The sequence below is a fragment of the Henckelia pumila genome, chromosome 3 (assembly GCF_033568475.1).
Source record: "Henckelia pumila isolate YLH828 chromosome 3, ASM3356847v2, whole genome shotgun sequence".
NCBI lineage: Eukaryota > Viridiplantae > Streptophyta > Magnoliopsida > Lamiales > Gesneriaceae > Henckelia > Henckelia pumila.
In genome coordinates, this window is record NC_133122.1 from 90081487 (window position 1) to 90097384 (window position 15898).

Below are 15898 nucleotides of genomic sequence, written 5' to 3' on the forward strand. Positions count from 1 at the left end.
CGATTTATTAATTGGGCTAAATTTTTATGGGCCTATGTTTAATTTATTTGGTTGGGCAAAGTTATAAGTTGCGTTAATTATTTTAATTGGGTCAATCTTAGTCTAATTGAGATAATTTAAGTGTGATTGAGCTAGTCTATGTATTATTGGGCCAGTTTAAGTGTTAATGGGTCAGCCTAACTGTTATCGAACGAATCTAAGTTTAAGGGCTTTAGTTAAGGAGGCAGCAACTCGAACTAGCCAGTGGCAAATAAAATAGTCCGTAAATATATATTTAATGAATGTATATGTATATTTTGATATAAGTATGATATCTATGAAAAATGGATTAAAAATATATTTACGGGCAGAATTTTTAAGGAAAATAATATTTTTTAAGTTCATGATTCATGCATGTATTTTATGTTAATATAAAATATAATGACATGTAAAGAAAATATTTTTGGGAAATTGATGTGATTTGTGGCAAATACGGGACTGGAGGTCAGGATAACCAGACCCGATGACCTTTTCACTTGTGTTTATGAGCCTTTGGATCCCCAGAGATTTGGCGAAGAGGCATAGGAAGCGTAGGGAAACCCGATAGGTTCGGTGGACCTCGCTGCCACGTACGCTGGTTTTAGATTGATCAATCGCTTATGGTTGCACTTCACTGTTATGACCCACAGGAAATGGTTTTATGATTATGACATGTCAATGATTATGTTACGAATTTATGTTACGTATTATGTTTATTATCAAGATTATGAAGATGATTATGTTTATGTTTATGACTCAGTATTATGCAAATGTTTTTACGATCATGCATGCATTAGATACCTCAGGATATTTTTATATGATTTGTGCTTGCATGCGATTTTATTATGTAGTATTTGATATTAAAGAGTATAGCATGCTGAGCCTCTAGGCTCATTAGATCTAAATGATGTAGATCTAAATGATGTGCAGATGAGTATGATGTTAGTCAGAAGGTTGTGGTCCCGACTGGCGGCGAAGACCTCTGAGCATCCGTGGCGAGCTAGCACACCCGTGACCTTCGCACTTTTATGTTTCAGTGATTATGGGATTGTATCAAACTATTTTTCGCATTTTACATTATTGAGTATTCATGCATGGATTTTTAATATGTTCGAGTATTTAAATTTTAACATGAAATCGATTTTTATTATGTAATAAATTTTACGAAAATATGTTTTACGTATAGTTGCATATGTATGGGCATATATGTAAATAAAAAGAAAATTCATCGAGTATCGGTCGTTTCAATTACGATGCTCTCTTCAAAGAGTCTCAAAACTAGAGATTGTGAGGTTCTCCTCCGTGAGCCTCAAATCCCTCACTTTTCACCCATAAATCACACCATAATGAGATTCATGAGTTGGGAACTATAACGAACTTATATGTTGTCATAACTATATTTACCGCTCGAAGCTCACGGAGATCTGTCCCTATCTAAAAAATTATTTCTATCAAGAAAATTTCAAAAGTGTATTATAGTGATTCATTTGCTACATCCCATATTTCATGCATGATGTTGTAAAGCAAGAAATTCTTGCAACTTTCGCCTGTAATGGAATGGACCACCCAAGACATGACCCTCCTATTTTCCAGATTTAAAATTTGGTCATCACATCAGCCTTGCAAAAGATACAAATAATGCAGTTTATGGTCATCCATTAGTCTATGGTCAATAAGGAAGTAAGCTGCAGAAATTCAATTCCATTACTCTTCTTGTGGGAAATGAAATATTCATTCTGAGGTGTTGGTTAATACAAAGTTCCCTATAGTTAAAGAACCTGGCTCCACATGGCCTTCACCCTACCTAAAATTATGTCAAATAATATCAAGTTGCTACAGCATACACCATAAGAGTTTGAATTTATTGCTCACAAAAATCATGTAAGCTACAAGAGATGAAATGTGAAGTATGAATGCATATGCATACTTGCAATTAGAAGAGTCAGTATGGCATGTGAAAATCATTTTTTTGTCCTGTTATACCTGTGAATACAATGACTATAAGAACAGCCAAGGCAATGCTTCCTCCATCATACCAACCTTCTTTTATACCCTAAAAGAATGAACAAGGTTCTCCAAATAATTTCCCCCAGGACCAAATCTCAGAAAAACAAAAGGTCGCAAGGAATTTGCAACAACTAGGTACAAATCTTTAGATTCCACTAGAAACGGAACCAATATTCACTTCATCCAACGATCTTATGTAATGTGAATAGCAAAGACATTTATTAACCTTACCTCCGTCTTTATACCTAGAGCCAAGGAAGCAGCTGCAGCCACCATCAAGATGATAAGTGTAGTGTCACGACATGCTTCCCACACGAACCTCTGTAGGGGAAAGCGAACCAAAATAAAAGCCTTCATTAAATGTGCAAAATAATATTTTACTCTATCAACATTAGAATAAGCATTTTCACCCAGAAACTCCTTCCTTTCTTCCTTGGATACGTGTTTGATCCAAAAGCTTTATTTCGGCTCACAAGGTCAGTCTCATTATTTGATAAGCCTTTCTCTGGATTGGATTCTAACTTCTCAACCACTCCTCTAACCTGATGCAAAGGGGAAAAGGGATATAAATCAAGGTAACATAAAACATCAATAGAAAGATAACACTAAACAAACTAAATAATAAACAAGAAAAGGTAGTTGCCATTGCAGGGAACTTACCCCTCCAATACGCTCCAGAAGAGAGACATCATGGTTCCTGGAAATTGCAACTAGTTCTTCAGCACTGATACCAAAATCCCCAATTCTAGTTGGGCTTGAGGGTAATTGTGAAGTAACTTGAACTGAAAAAAGCAGAAATATAACTATGTTAATAGTAACTGGAGAGAAGAGAAATATTTGGATACGATCATCCAAGAAACAACAATATGCAGAGAATCATACACTGAGATATTGTGAACGTGAAAACTCGCCAAAAAAAACATGAAACTTGAATATTTTACATACTAAATTCACAAGAAAACACAAATCAAAGAACATGACAACAATAGGACGTATAACACATAACACATCTTAAGCCACTATCTAATCCTCGTGTTAATATAGCTCGCCCAATTAAACCAAAATTGCAAGCAAATGATCATAACGGGTCATCAGAATGAATCATGCCTTTTCAAACAGCACCAATTTCATAGACAGATCATTTATTATTCAAAATGCTAACAGCCTATCCAATGGCATTATAGTATCCAAAGTTATTCAATATTAGCATGATGAAGAACACAAAAATTACCCTTTTGTCCTAGCCCTGCCGCTTGGAAAAGAACCGCTGCCTGGTTGAGCAATTATTGATTAACACTCACTCAGATGTGCATATGTGTCTGAATTAAGAATAAGAAACATAATTTACTCGAATGACTTGAGCATGCATTCTGATCTTAGCAATCAACTGTTTCCTCTCTTCTTCTTTCTTCAAGTCTAGTGTATACCGAAATCGTCGAGAAGCATTCAGTACAAGTGCAGCTTGCTGAAACAGAAACAATTGGTTTAGAAAAAAAGAAATAAACCTACTATCATCTTATCTTAATGTTTAAAATTGGGATTGATGCACAATTTCCAAGATATAAATAAGGATATCCCTAATGCATATTCAAAATATTCTAAATACATAATAAACAAATTTAAGTTAGTAATTTCAGTTTGAGAGTTGAAATTTTCTTACTCATATTCTACAGGATACAGCATAATATTAATACAAGTAAATCGTGCAAATCAGTCACCGAAAAAAGAATCAATCTCAGCTAACAAATATCCTAGAAACAGAATTTCAAAATAGCCTGATCTAATTCCTATACTTCCTCTCTACATCCACAATAAAGTATTAGGCACCGCTTGGTAGTGATAGGATTGTGGAGAAACGAAAATATTTTCACATATAGAATAAAGAATATTTTACTCATAAAATCAAGTAATAGTTGAACATTTACCTAATTTAAGATTTCTACCAAATATAGGCTCTTGTACATGAGTTATTCATTCAGAAAAATTATATGAAACAATTATGTTGTCTCTCTCCCTTTTCTGTCTATTTTGATGTTCTTTTTGCTTTCACGGTATCAGAGCCATGGCTCTGAAAACGTAGCAAGAAAAATATTAATCCCCACATACAATTGGGATTTGTAGCACGGGACCAGGCCCAGTAGCATAAAATCGTAAAAATATTATAACCCAACATACAATGTGAACTTATTGGGATAAAGAGGAATGCAAAAATAATCAAGTGTGAGGATCCAATGCAACTTTGTTGTGATAATAAGTTCACCATTAGTATCGCCCACAGTCCTGTGCATCATGATCGAACTAAACATGTTGAAGTGGATCGACACTTTATTAAGGAAAAGCTAGACGGTAAAGTTATCAGCATTGAATATGTTCCTACCAGTCATCAACTCGCCGACATTCTCACAAAAAGGCTTTCGGAACAAACGCATGAGTTCCTAGTAGGCAAGCTTGGTTTGTAAACATCTATGGACAAGCTTGAGGGAGAGTGTAGATTAGTAACAAATATATACTTTGTAATATTTGATTTGATTTGATAGTGAAAGGAATTTTAATTCCTTAAAATATCTTGCCTTTGGTTTGAATAGATCATGATTAGATTTTGCCTTCTAGACAAAATTAAAATATAGCGTAAATATTATATGATTTCGATATTGAATAGGATAAATAATTATCTTGATAAAATTATATCTTGATACGGAATATAAGTGATTTATGTTTATAAAATATTGTCAAGATATGATTTGATATAAATGATAAGAGTTTTATGCCTACTTAACATTGTTTCTTTATTCATGTAGGACTCTGTCTAAGAAAATTCATCTAACTTTGGACTCAATTCTATAAAGAGGATTTCTGCGCACAAACACTTTACGGCTTCAGAAGAAAAATTCACACAGCACCATTGAAGAATTCCAATCGAGAATTTGAAGGTTGCTGAAGCCAGATTTTGCAATCATCGTTATTGTTGTCCCCGTGTTGCTGCTGGTGTTGAAGACATCAAAGACAATACTTAGTGCATAATGTTGTTTGACGACTTCACTGTATCTTCGTCTTTACGATTACGTGAGTTGCATCTGATTTACTTTATACTCTGATTGTTTAGAATTCAAGTTTGATTTCTCAACTTGTTGAGAAATTTAGAATTTACAGTATTTTGTAAAATCACTAGTATTGCTTATCTACACTTTTCTAGTGATTCTTTAGCCCTAAGGCACCCGCACGAGTTTTTACTTGCAAAATTAATTTCTTGTGTTATTTATTTTTGTTAATTAATTGTGTTTTATTAATTCTGCTGCATGTTGTCTCTGGTGTTGTAACACCATAGACAACACCAACTCTACACGAATTTAAGATAAACTGCAATTATCATGGACATGCCGATTGCAGACGTCAAACTCCGATCGCATGAAGTCAATAATTCAGATTTATGTGAAGATTCAATTTTTTTGATCAACCAGAAATTTGAAGATTATTCGAAGAAGAGAAGAGACAATAAGAAAGTTGGACAACAATCTAGGCACCCTAGTTTACCTGATCCTGAAAATCTGTTGAAGGTGTCACCTACTCGAAAACCGTCTCGACCAAGGTAATAATCAACCTAATACCAAGAATTATGATTATGTGCAATACAGGGAATGCAATGGATATGAACACCATGCAATTGAATGTGAAAATACACAAAGGTATGACTATTTCCTTGAGTGATGATGACTGACAGAATTGAAATGTAGCAAGGATTGTACGCGATACAAGACAAAAGTGGACTGCAACAGAATCTCTGTCTTCCTTGCAAGGTTAAACGAGGAACAGGATGAGGTTCGAGGCCGTATACTTGGGCGAAAACCTCTACCTAGCCTTCGAGAAGTGTTTTCCGAGGTCCGCAGTGAAGAAACTCGTCGCCAAGTGATGCTGAAAAAGGTCGAACCCACTGTAGATTCTGAAGGTTCAGCCCTTGTGAGACGAGAGATGGGATCTGAGGGCAGACCATTATGTGAGAAGTGCAAAAAACCATGGCAGACTATAGAAGCGTGCTGGAAAATACATGGTAAACCAGCCTCATCTCAAGAAAAAGTTTGGCACCAACAGATCGAACGTTGGAAGTCGTGCTCTTCAAGAAAAAGTTTGGCACCAACGGACCGCACAACAGATCGAACACCGGTAATCATGCTCTTCACAATTCAGTTCTTCATGAGAGAACTAAGCACATCGAAATTGACAAGCATTTCATAAAAGAGAAGCTTGAAGACGGGGCAATTTGAATTCCATATGTTCCAACTCTATCACAAGTTGCAGATATTCTAACCAAGGGCTTATCCAAACAAACCTTTGAAGAACAAGTGAGCAAGTTGGGCATGATAGATATCTTCGCACCAACTTGAGGGGGGTGTCGAGTAGTTTTTTTTTATGAGATAAAATAATATATTATATACGTGAAAGAAATTATTACAAAAGGCGGACAAAAGATCCGCGAATGACAAAAGAAAATACAGACAACTTCTATTTATAAATCTGAGATTGACACATTCTTAAGCTCTTTAAGAGATCTACTCCACGTAGTAGTATTAATTTGATTTTTTCCCAACACTTTTCTACTGTTAATTAAATATTTTCGAAGATTCTTTCTTTCCTCTCCAACCATTCCGACCAACAAATACTATGAACCACCATCCAAAAAATTCTCCCCTTCTTGCCTAGAAGATATCCAAGATCTGTTGCGAATAAAACCTACGTTGATCTTGGTATTACCCAAACTAATCGCATCTTCATCAAAACTCTAGTCCACATTCCGTACGTGAAAGGACAATGTATGTGATCCTGAGTTTCCCTCTCTTTCCGACATAGTTAGAATTTGATAGGGTTAAATTTAAACTAGGATTTTATATAATTGTTAGGTATGATATTTCCCAAATTTTTGGGATTTGATTTTATTCATTTTATTATCAAAAAATAATAGAACACAATCTCCATCAATGTTTTTTCCTAATATTCTGTAAAGGGATGCTCCTCAAAACCAAGGATGGAAAGCCACAGCCGTTGATGAGATAAGAGCACCGGAGAAAAATAAGGCATGGATCAGTCCATCACGGATCTTCCACATAATAAACGTACAGTTGGATGCAAATGAAATTTTCTGTTAAACACAAAGCTAATGGAAGTGTAGAACGACTCAAAGCACGACCAGTGGCAATACGCTCAATCATATCGGATTGACTATCAAGAAACATTTGCTCCAGTGGCGAGAGTCAACACCGTCAGAGTCTTACTGTCAGTAGCTGCAAATCTGGACTAGCCCCTATCAGCTTTATGTCAAGGATGTCTTTCTGAATGGAGATCTCGAGAAAGAAATTTACATGGATATCCCTCCTGGCTTCGAAAATGAATCAACCACCAACAAGGTATGTAGATTAATGAAGGCCTTATATCGCATTAAACAATCAACTCGACCCTGGTTATATCGGTTCAACATTGTTCTGAAAGGAAATGGGTACACTCAGTGTCAATCAGACAACATGATGTTTGTCAAACATGCAGAAATAGGTAAAATCACGGTCCTCATTGTCTACGTTGATGATATTGTCCTTACAGGAAATCAGGAAGATGAGATGGCTCACTAAAAACATTGTTATCAAAGGAATTTGAAATGAAGGATCTAGGACACCTCAAATTTTTTCTTGGAATGGAAGTTGCTAGATCATCTCTTGGGATTTCATTTTCACAAAGGAAGTATGTGCTGGACCTATTGAAGGAACTAGCATGTTGGGGAACAAGCCTGACACACCCCATGGATGCAAATGTGAATCTTGGGGAGAAAAAAGACGAATCGTTGGTTGATAAGGGAAGATACCAGAGGCTAGTTGGGAAGTTGATCTATCTTACAAGACCAAATATTGGATTTGCAGCAAGTGTTTTCAGTCAATACATGAATAGTCCAACAAAAGATAACATGGATGGAGTGTATCGAGTACTAAGGTACTTAAAAGGGAACCCACGAAAGGGACTACTCTTCAAGAAATCCCCGATAAGAAATATCAAAGTATATAGCGATGCTGACAACATATATGGTCCAGCTTGAGGAGTGTTGAAAACAAAATATTATCTGTTTTATCCAATACATTAGTCTTTCGGATACGAGCTGGTTTGTATTTGAAGTCAGCAGTTGATTAGATTTCTTAGATAAGCTTCCATGATCTTGGTGTTTTAGTAAGAGAGGGTTTCTTCAATAAATATCCATGTATCTTCTGATTATGGTAAGCAGAATAAAAAAGGATTTGACTTCAGCCCAATATGCTGCCTAATCTAAACTACAATATATATTTACATATACATGTAAGGATTAAAACAATTTATTAAATTTTACATAAGTAAAATCTATTTATCTATTTACACTAACAAATAAGTAAAACCTATTTTTGCTTCTAGAAAATATTTTATATATTTTCATAATTAATTAATATATTTTTTAAAAGACCGCCTAGGCGCCATGCCGGCCGTTAAGGCACCTAGGCGGTGGGTGATCGTCCGCCTACCGTCTAGCGCTTATTAGAACCTTGCAGTTATACGAACTAACTTTTAATTAATTTGATCATAGTTGTCAAAAGCGCAAGGCGCATTAAAGCGCTCAAGTGTCCTTGGGCTTTAAGCGCAAAGCGAAGCGCACGCTTTACGGAAGTAAAGCGCAATACAAAATTATTCTTAAAAAATAAAATAAAAATCACTTTTTAAATAAAATTTATGAAACATAAGACATCAAATTTGAAATTCGTCATAATCTTCATCTTTTGAATATCAAATATTAAAATGCAGAGGGCAAATGACAAGATGACACAAGGGCAGAGGAATTGGGGAGGAAAGGCAATGTGATGTTGGGGTTTCTGTGTTTTTTTAGGGTAAATAGAGGATAAATTGCACTTTAAAAGGCAATTCACATCTCTCAAAAAAAATTTGAAAAATGTTGTTCTTCTCCGAAGCGCAAAAAAAGCTCAAAAAAGGCGGATGCTTCATAGAAGTCGTGCGCTTTGAAGCACACTGAAGCGCAGGCCTTGCGCCTCGTTGCGCTTTGCGCTTAAAGCGAGCGCTTCTGCGCTTTTGACAACTATGAATTTGATTAATTTTTATATGAAAATTTAAAATTACAATTAAACTCCCTCCATATAACTTTAGAGTAGGTCTTCTATGAGACAGTATATTTATCCGTGAGGCGGTCGAATTGATTCATGTAGAAATTGAAAATAATATTTTTAGTATAAAAAATAATAGGTTTTAATAAGAGATATTTGGATATTCGTCTGACAAAATATTTTTAGCATAAAAAATAATAGGTTTTACACAAAATTATTTTGTGAGACTATCTTAAAAGAGTTTTTGTGATAATTTTGTCGATGAAACTTTTTAAATTTTCATAAAATAACTTTTTTTAAAATCTGCAATCTTATATCTTTATTAGTATTTTAATGTGATATTATCGTTATTAGGTTGCGTTTACTTGCTATGATAAGCATATGATTATATTATTAATCTTTATCAATCTAATGTTTACTTGCATTTTTAGGGCACTTATTAACTCATGCTCGTCCATATTGACCTATTTTAAACTTTAAACATTGATAATTTATCACAAATAAAAAGTGTGATAAATAATAATTTTTAACTTATTATCTTTCCAATTGAGAAAAATTACATTAATATCATTTACTTCCCAAAAAATAATATATGAAAACCCCATTTAAAAAATTATAAAACATGAATAGAAATTTCAAATGCTTGAATATATATTGCATATCATGTGATTTTCATTTTAATATATGGCAAATCAATTACAAAATTATAAAACATGAAGAAAAATTCTAATAATTTAAGATATGATTAATACATTTAGTTGGATTTTATCCTTATTCATGGAAAAAAATTTACGTAATTTATTAAATTTTGTTTTAAAAAATAAATAATATTTATAATCAATAATTTTGATCAATTAAAATAATTTACAACTTGATTAATAATAATTTATATTCTTCAATAAAAATCACAATCTTAATTTTACAAATACAAACTAAAAATAAAATTATATATTGTAAGCAAATGACAAAATCGTAACTCGTGACTTGACCATAATTTCAATCACAAAATTAATCAATCAAAGTAAACATGTTATTGATTATTCATCATTATCCCACATATAAAATTAGTTTAATAATCTCGGTATTATTTTTCTATATATAATTAATCTAAACACGACTTAATATGAAAAAAATCATTAATTTAAAAATAAAAATTCTGCTTAATCTATAAATTTCATCATTCCTTGAAAAAGAATCTGTTGCAAACCCTTCTTCCTTCCTAAATTAGTAACTCCAATTATACTTTTGACGTTTGGAAAGGAGCAATAAATTTGGTGAAGAATGAGAAAGAATTAGGGAGTTTAAAAGTAAAAAATTTGAATGAATGTGACAAAGTTACCCTCCACCGGCGCAACCGGTCGACCGGAGCACTTTTGGTACGGAAGATATCGAAGGGCCCAGCGCCTTGTTCATCATCCTCCTCATCTCCGCGGCCACTCGCGGCTTCCAGGTCATTCTTCAATCCATCACCCATTTCTCGATTTCTGCAATGCCGCACGAGATATGAGACCGCTTAAGTCTGTACGGTATTTGCATCAAAAGCACAAACAGAAGCTCGAGATTCAAACAAAAATCCAGCAAATTTCCAATTCCAGCAATCAAAATTTGCGAAATGACATCCAATGAAGACAGACAACGATATTAAAATTAAAACAAGAAAAACCTGGGAGAGAGTCGGCAATGTGGGGGAGCTAAAGTCGTTCCAGTATTGGGAGTGGAAACGAGATAGCCTATAGGAGGGAAACTACCACGAAACTTCATTTACTCCATTTTATTAATAAATATTTTTTTATTTTATGTGTCAATTGTCGTCAATCTAATGTCAATTAATTAATTAATAATATTAATTACAGGTAGTTCTGTTCAACAATATGGTTCGTTTGGTAGGAATAGGATTCTCGTCATAAAAATTGTGATCGGAATTCGGACATTCACTTTAAAATATTATTTTAATTTAAAATTGTTTTTTTTACGGTTAATATAGATTAGATCTACACATCTCATTTATATAAATCCGTGAGTTTTAGACCTAATATTTTAATTTTTGAAATTTAAGTACTCTTGGATAAAAAATTAGTATGTTCAATTTTTATCTCTCACAGAAAAATAGGAAACTATTTTTTTTTTAATAAAAAAAAAAAGATAGGAACCTTAAATAAGTCATGGACTGTCAAATGATCGGAAGTTCATTAAATGTCCGAAATACCCATATTGGAATAATATTTTAGTTTGTGATAATTCACAAGAGTTTTATGTTTTTTTTTTTTAAGCTACATGTTAAATTAAATAACATAAATTATATATTAGCTGCGTTTGTAAACCCTAAAAATTCTTGAAAAATCAGTTTTTTGTAAATAAATGAAATTTTTTATGAATGCTCAAACCACCAATATTTTTTTAAAATTTAAAATTATCACTTACATTTCACAATACACAATCAAACCATAATTTCCGGTAATTTTGGGTACTTTATTTAAATCTAGTGCAATAATCACTTATTTACAAAAAATCGAACTAATTTTTTTTTTCAATTTTAGCTTTTTTTATTTCAAATGCTATCAACTTATGATTTTTTTTCTCTTTCTTCATATCTATAATAATTTCTTGTATCTACATAACAACAACAACAACAATAATTATTATTATTATTATTATCATCACTTTTTTAAAACATGGTTTTTTACAAACACTTTCGAGTCTTAAAATACCCAAACCCATTAAAAAAAATACCGTAACAATAAAAAGCACTGTGCAAGCAAATAACCTCGGTACAAAACTACTAGTTAATTACGGATTACTTGTAAATCATCTAGCACCAAAGTACAAAGTTTAGAACTAGATTTTGAATTTGATGGTACATGTGTGACAATTCTCTCGTACAACTCAAAAAAAAAAAAATGAAGTGTCATCATAGTGTTACATCTAAAATTTTTAGAATGACAACTTCTGTCTTTCACATAACAATTTTTACATTCAAAAAATTTATTGATTTCCTATTTTGCCCCTCATTTTCTTAGGTATCGTTTGGTTTGAGTGATTGGACAAATAATACATAGATAAGTAATATGATGTAATAAAAATAAAAAAAAAATGATAGTAATATAGTATTTGATTTGATAATTGATAGATTATAGTTTATTGGATTTGATTGATTAAATTTTATATAAAAATGATAAATTACCATTTTCCTTTTAACAATAAATAAAATGAATAATATTATTTATAAGAGGTAATATAATAATTTAAATTCAATGATTTGATTGATGTAAGATAAATTATTAATTATTTGATTGATATAAAATTAATAATTCATAGATGAATAAATAATATAACGAGAAAAACGCGAGATTTGATGAGATAAATTATATATAAATTAATAATACATCCAATCAAATGGTTAAAGTGCAAAAGCAAGACTTCGACAATTCCAATTTTTTTTAATTAGTTTATTTCTTCTGCTAATTTAATCAAATCTAAAATAATAAAAAGGCACATCAAACATTTTGTTAACCTTTCATTGTAAATGGATTTAGTTTATATATATGTACACTAAAACACCTTCATCAGTTCCACTATATTACAAGATTTTTAACCGATCCATCATAAAGTTATAAGAATATGAAAGATAATGTAATCCACTAAAAAAAAACGAAGATAATGAAATATCTGTAAAAATTAAAAATCAATGGTCTAGTATCTCGTATATGTCTTATCACTTATGTAGCATGGAATATAGTACATAATCGAATCGAGGATTTCATATCATTATCTAGTTGAACATGTCTGTTATGAGATAGCACGTAATTTCATAGATATGTTTTGTAAACAACCTCGTTGTTGGTCCCAGCTGCGGCATCACGAGATAGAAACTATGGAAATTGAAGAATAAAATAGATACCAAAATTTACGTGGAAAACCCCTAAAATTATTAAGGTAAAAACCACGGGCAAGACCAAAAATTCCACTATAATATTTGGAGAATTACAACCTCTCTCTGTGTTTCCAAAAAGACACTCACTCTTTTATACAGGAGAAAAACTTATCTCACAAATATATATAGAAATAAATAAGGAGAGAAGAAAACTCAAGAATCAGATGAGAGAACTCGAGATGGGATGCAAAAACTGAGAATCGGAAGGCTCTATTTATAGAGCTCCTCCCCAGTGTGTACACGGCAAAGAGAATTCACAATTGAATTCATTTTTGTCGTGTAGCCCATTTTTTTCTGCCACATGCCTTGAATGCATTTAATGCCACTTGCCAACATTTGATGCCACCTTTTTCTTTTGTTTAATCATTCTTGCCGACATTCTCTCACTTGAAGATTTGATTGAGAATCAAACACATCTCCACACATCCTTCAATCTTGTCATTCCCGCTACTTACATTTTTGCTAGGCCACATGAGGATCTACACCACTCGAACTTCTCCATGTTCACTGGCTTGGTCAGAATATCAGCTATGTTGTCCTTCGTATGGATCTTCTGCATATCCACACTTCTTTCCTCTACTACTTCTCGTACAAAGTGAAATTGTACTCCAATGTGTTTAGTCCTGAAATGAAATGCTGGATTCCTGCAATGTGCAAGGCACTCTGACTGTCGCAAAACAAAGGAATATTTTCTTGTTTGTGCCCAAGCTCCTCCAATAACCTTTTAATCCATATTGTCTCCTTGCAAACTTGAGTAGCTACCATGTATTCTGCCTCCATTGTAGATAATGCCACAACTGTTTGCAGTTTTGAAACCCAGCTGACTGCACCTACTACAACTGTAAACACATAACCAGTAGTAGATTTTCTTTTATTTGGATCACCCGCATAGTCTAAATCCACATAGCCCCTGAGTGTAAAATCCAATCCTCCAAAACATAATGCACCATCCGAGGTACCCTTAATGTATCTAAGGATCCTCTTAACCGTGCTCCAATGCTCTTGTCCAGGATTTGCTATATACCGACTGACTGCTCCCACTGCTTGTGCAATGTCTGGTTTTGTACAAATCATGGCGAACATTAAACTCCTCACTGCTGATGCATACGGTACTCGAGACATCTCCATCCTCTCTGCTTCACTGCTAGGACACATCTCAGAAGATAACTTGAAGTTAATAGGAAGAGGGGTTGAAACTGGCTTACTATCTTGCATGTTGAAGCGGTGCAAGACTTTCTTCAAATAATTTTTCTGGGAAATCCAAATCTTTCTATTGCTTCTGTCTCGGTAAACTTGCATCCCTAGAATCTTGTTTGCTGGTCTCAATTCCTTCATATCAAATTCCCTAGCCAACTGTGCCTTCAATTCTTGGACCCGACCTTTGTTGGGGCCTGCTACCAACATGTCGTCCACGTACAACAGCAAAATGATATAATCATCATCACCAGACCTCTTGAAATACGTACAAGGGTCTGCACTGAGTCTGTTGTACCCAAGGCTCATGATATAGAAATCAAATCTCTTGTACCAACACCTCGGCGCCTGTTTGAGACCGTACAAAGATTTGTTCAACCTGCAAACCAAGTTCTCTTTGCCGTTTTCTGCAAAACCTTCTGGCTGGAGCATATAGATTTCTTCTTCAAGATCGCCATGAAAAAATGTCGTTTTCACATCTAACTGTTCTAGATGTAGGTCAAACACTGCACACATTGCCAATACTACTCTTACTGTTGAAAGTCGAACCACAGGAGAAAATATCTCATTGAAGTCGATGCCTTCTTTTTGAGCGTACCTTTTGACAACTAATCTCGCATGATACCGCTCTACTTGGTTATTGCCATCACTCTTGATCTTATAGACCCATCTGTTACCGATAGCTTTTCTTCCTCGTGGTAGTGTAACAAGATCCCAAGTTTTGTTCTTGTCCAATGCTTCCAATTCTTCCTGCATCGTTGTCATCCACAGGGATACATCCGAGCTTTGAGTAGCCTCATGGAAACTCGATGGCTCACCATCCTCTGTTAATAGACAATATGCAATGTTTTTTTCAGTGACATAATCTGAAAACCAACCTGGTGGTCTTCTCTCTCGAGTTGACTGCCTCACTTTGAAAACCTCTGACTCAACTGGTTTTTGTTTCTCGTGCTCCGGTACAGCTTCACAAGAAACTTGATCTTCGTCTGTATTATTTTCCACCTGAATGATAGTAGTTTCTGAATTCAGTGTGTCTTTGTCTCCCTTCACTTTATCTTCCTCAAAGATAACATCTCTGTTGATGATAAGCTTGTGGACAGTGGGATCCCACAAGCGAAACCCCTTTACTCCATCAGCATAACCCAAGAAGATACACTTTCTGGATTTGGAATCCAACTTCGATCTTTCTTGTTCATTGTACAACACGTACACCGGACTTCCAAATGTATATAACCGAGAATAATCAATTGGCTTGCCAGTCCACACCTCCATCGGAGTCTTCAAATCAATCGCCACTGAAGGAGAACGATTGATGATATAAGAAGCGGTTTTGACTGCTTCTGCCCAAAATGACTTGGCTAGACCCGCGGTACCCAACATGGCCCTTGTTCTGTCCAACAAAGTTCTGTTCATCCGCTCTGCCACTCCATTCTGCTACGGCATGTAAGCCATCGTGAACTGTCTTTTGATGCCCTCATGCTGGCAAAATGCATCAAAATCATCACTGGTATATTCTTCTCCATTGTCAGTCCTCAAACACTTGATTTTCTTGTTATAATCAAGTTCAACCTGCGCTTTGAAAACTTTGAAGACTTCAAATACATCTGATTTCTTCTTGATTGGATACACC

General features: G+C 34.1%; 1 protein-coding gene across 5 annotated transcripts in view; it reads right to left on the reverse strand.

Moving 5' to 3' along the window:
• The window catches only part of LOC140890738 (calcium-transporting ATPase 10, plasma membrane-type-like), a 31600-nt gene extending 20712 nt beyond the window's left edge, over positions 1 to 10888 (reverse strand). For 2 of the 5 annotated variants that reach the window (XM_073298756.1, XM_073298757.1), the window contains exons 1-7: positions 10483 to 10794; positions 3374 to 3490; positions 3257 to 3296; positions 2686 to 2807; positions 2436 to 2567; positions 2257 to 2346; positions 2002 to 2071 (exon numbers count right to left, since the gene is read on the reverse strand). In XM_073298756.1, coding sequence (XP_073154857.1) covers positions 2002 to 2071; positions 2257 to 2346; positions 2436 to 2567; positions 2686 to 2807; positions 3257 to 3296; positions 3374 to 3490; positions 10483 to 10617 — 706 coding nt within the window. In that variant the 5' untranslated portion in view covers positions 10618 to 10794. The other 3 variants (XM_073298755.1, XM_073298754.1, XM_073298758.1) reach the window with 3 other exon arrangements.
• Between the last annotated feature and the right edge of the window lie 5010 nt (positions 10889 to 15898).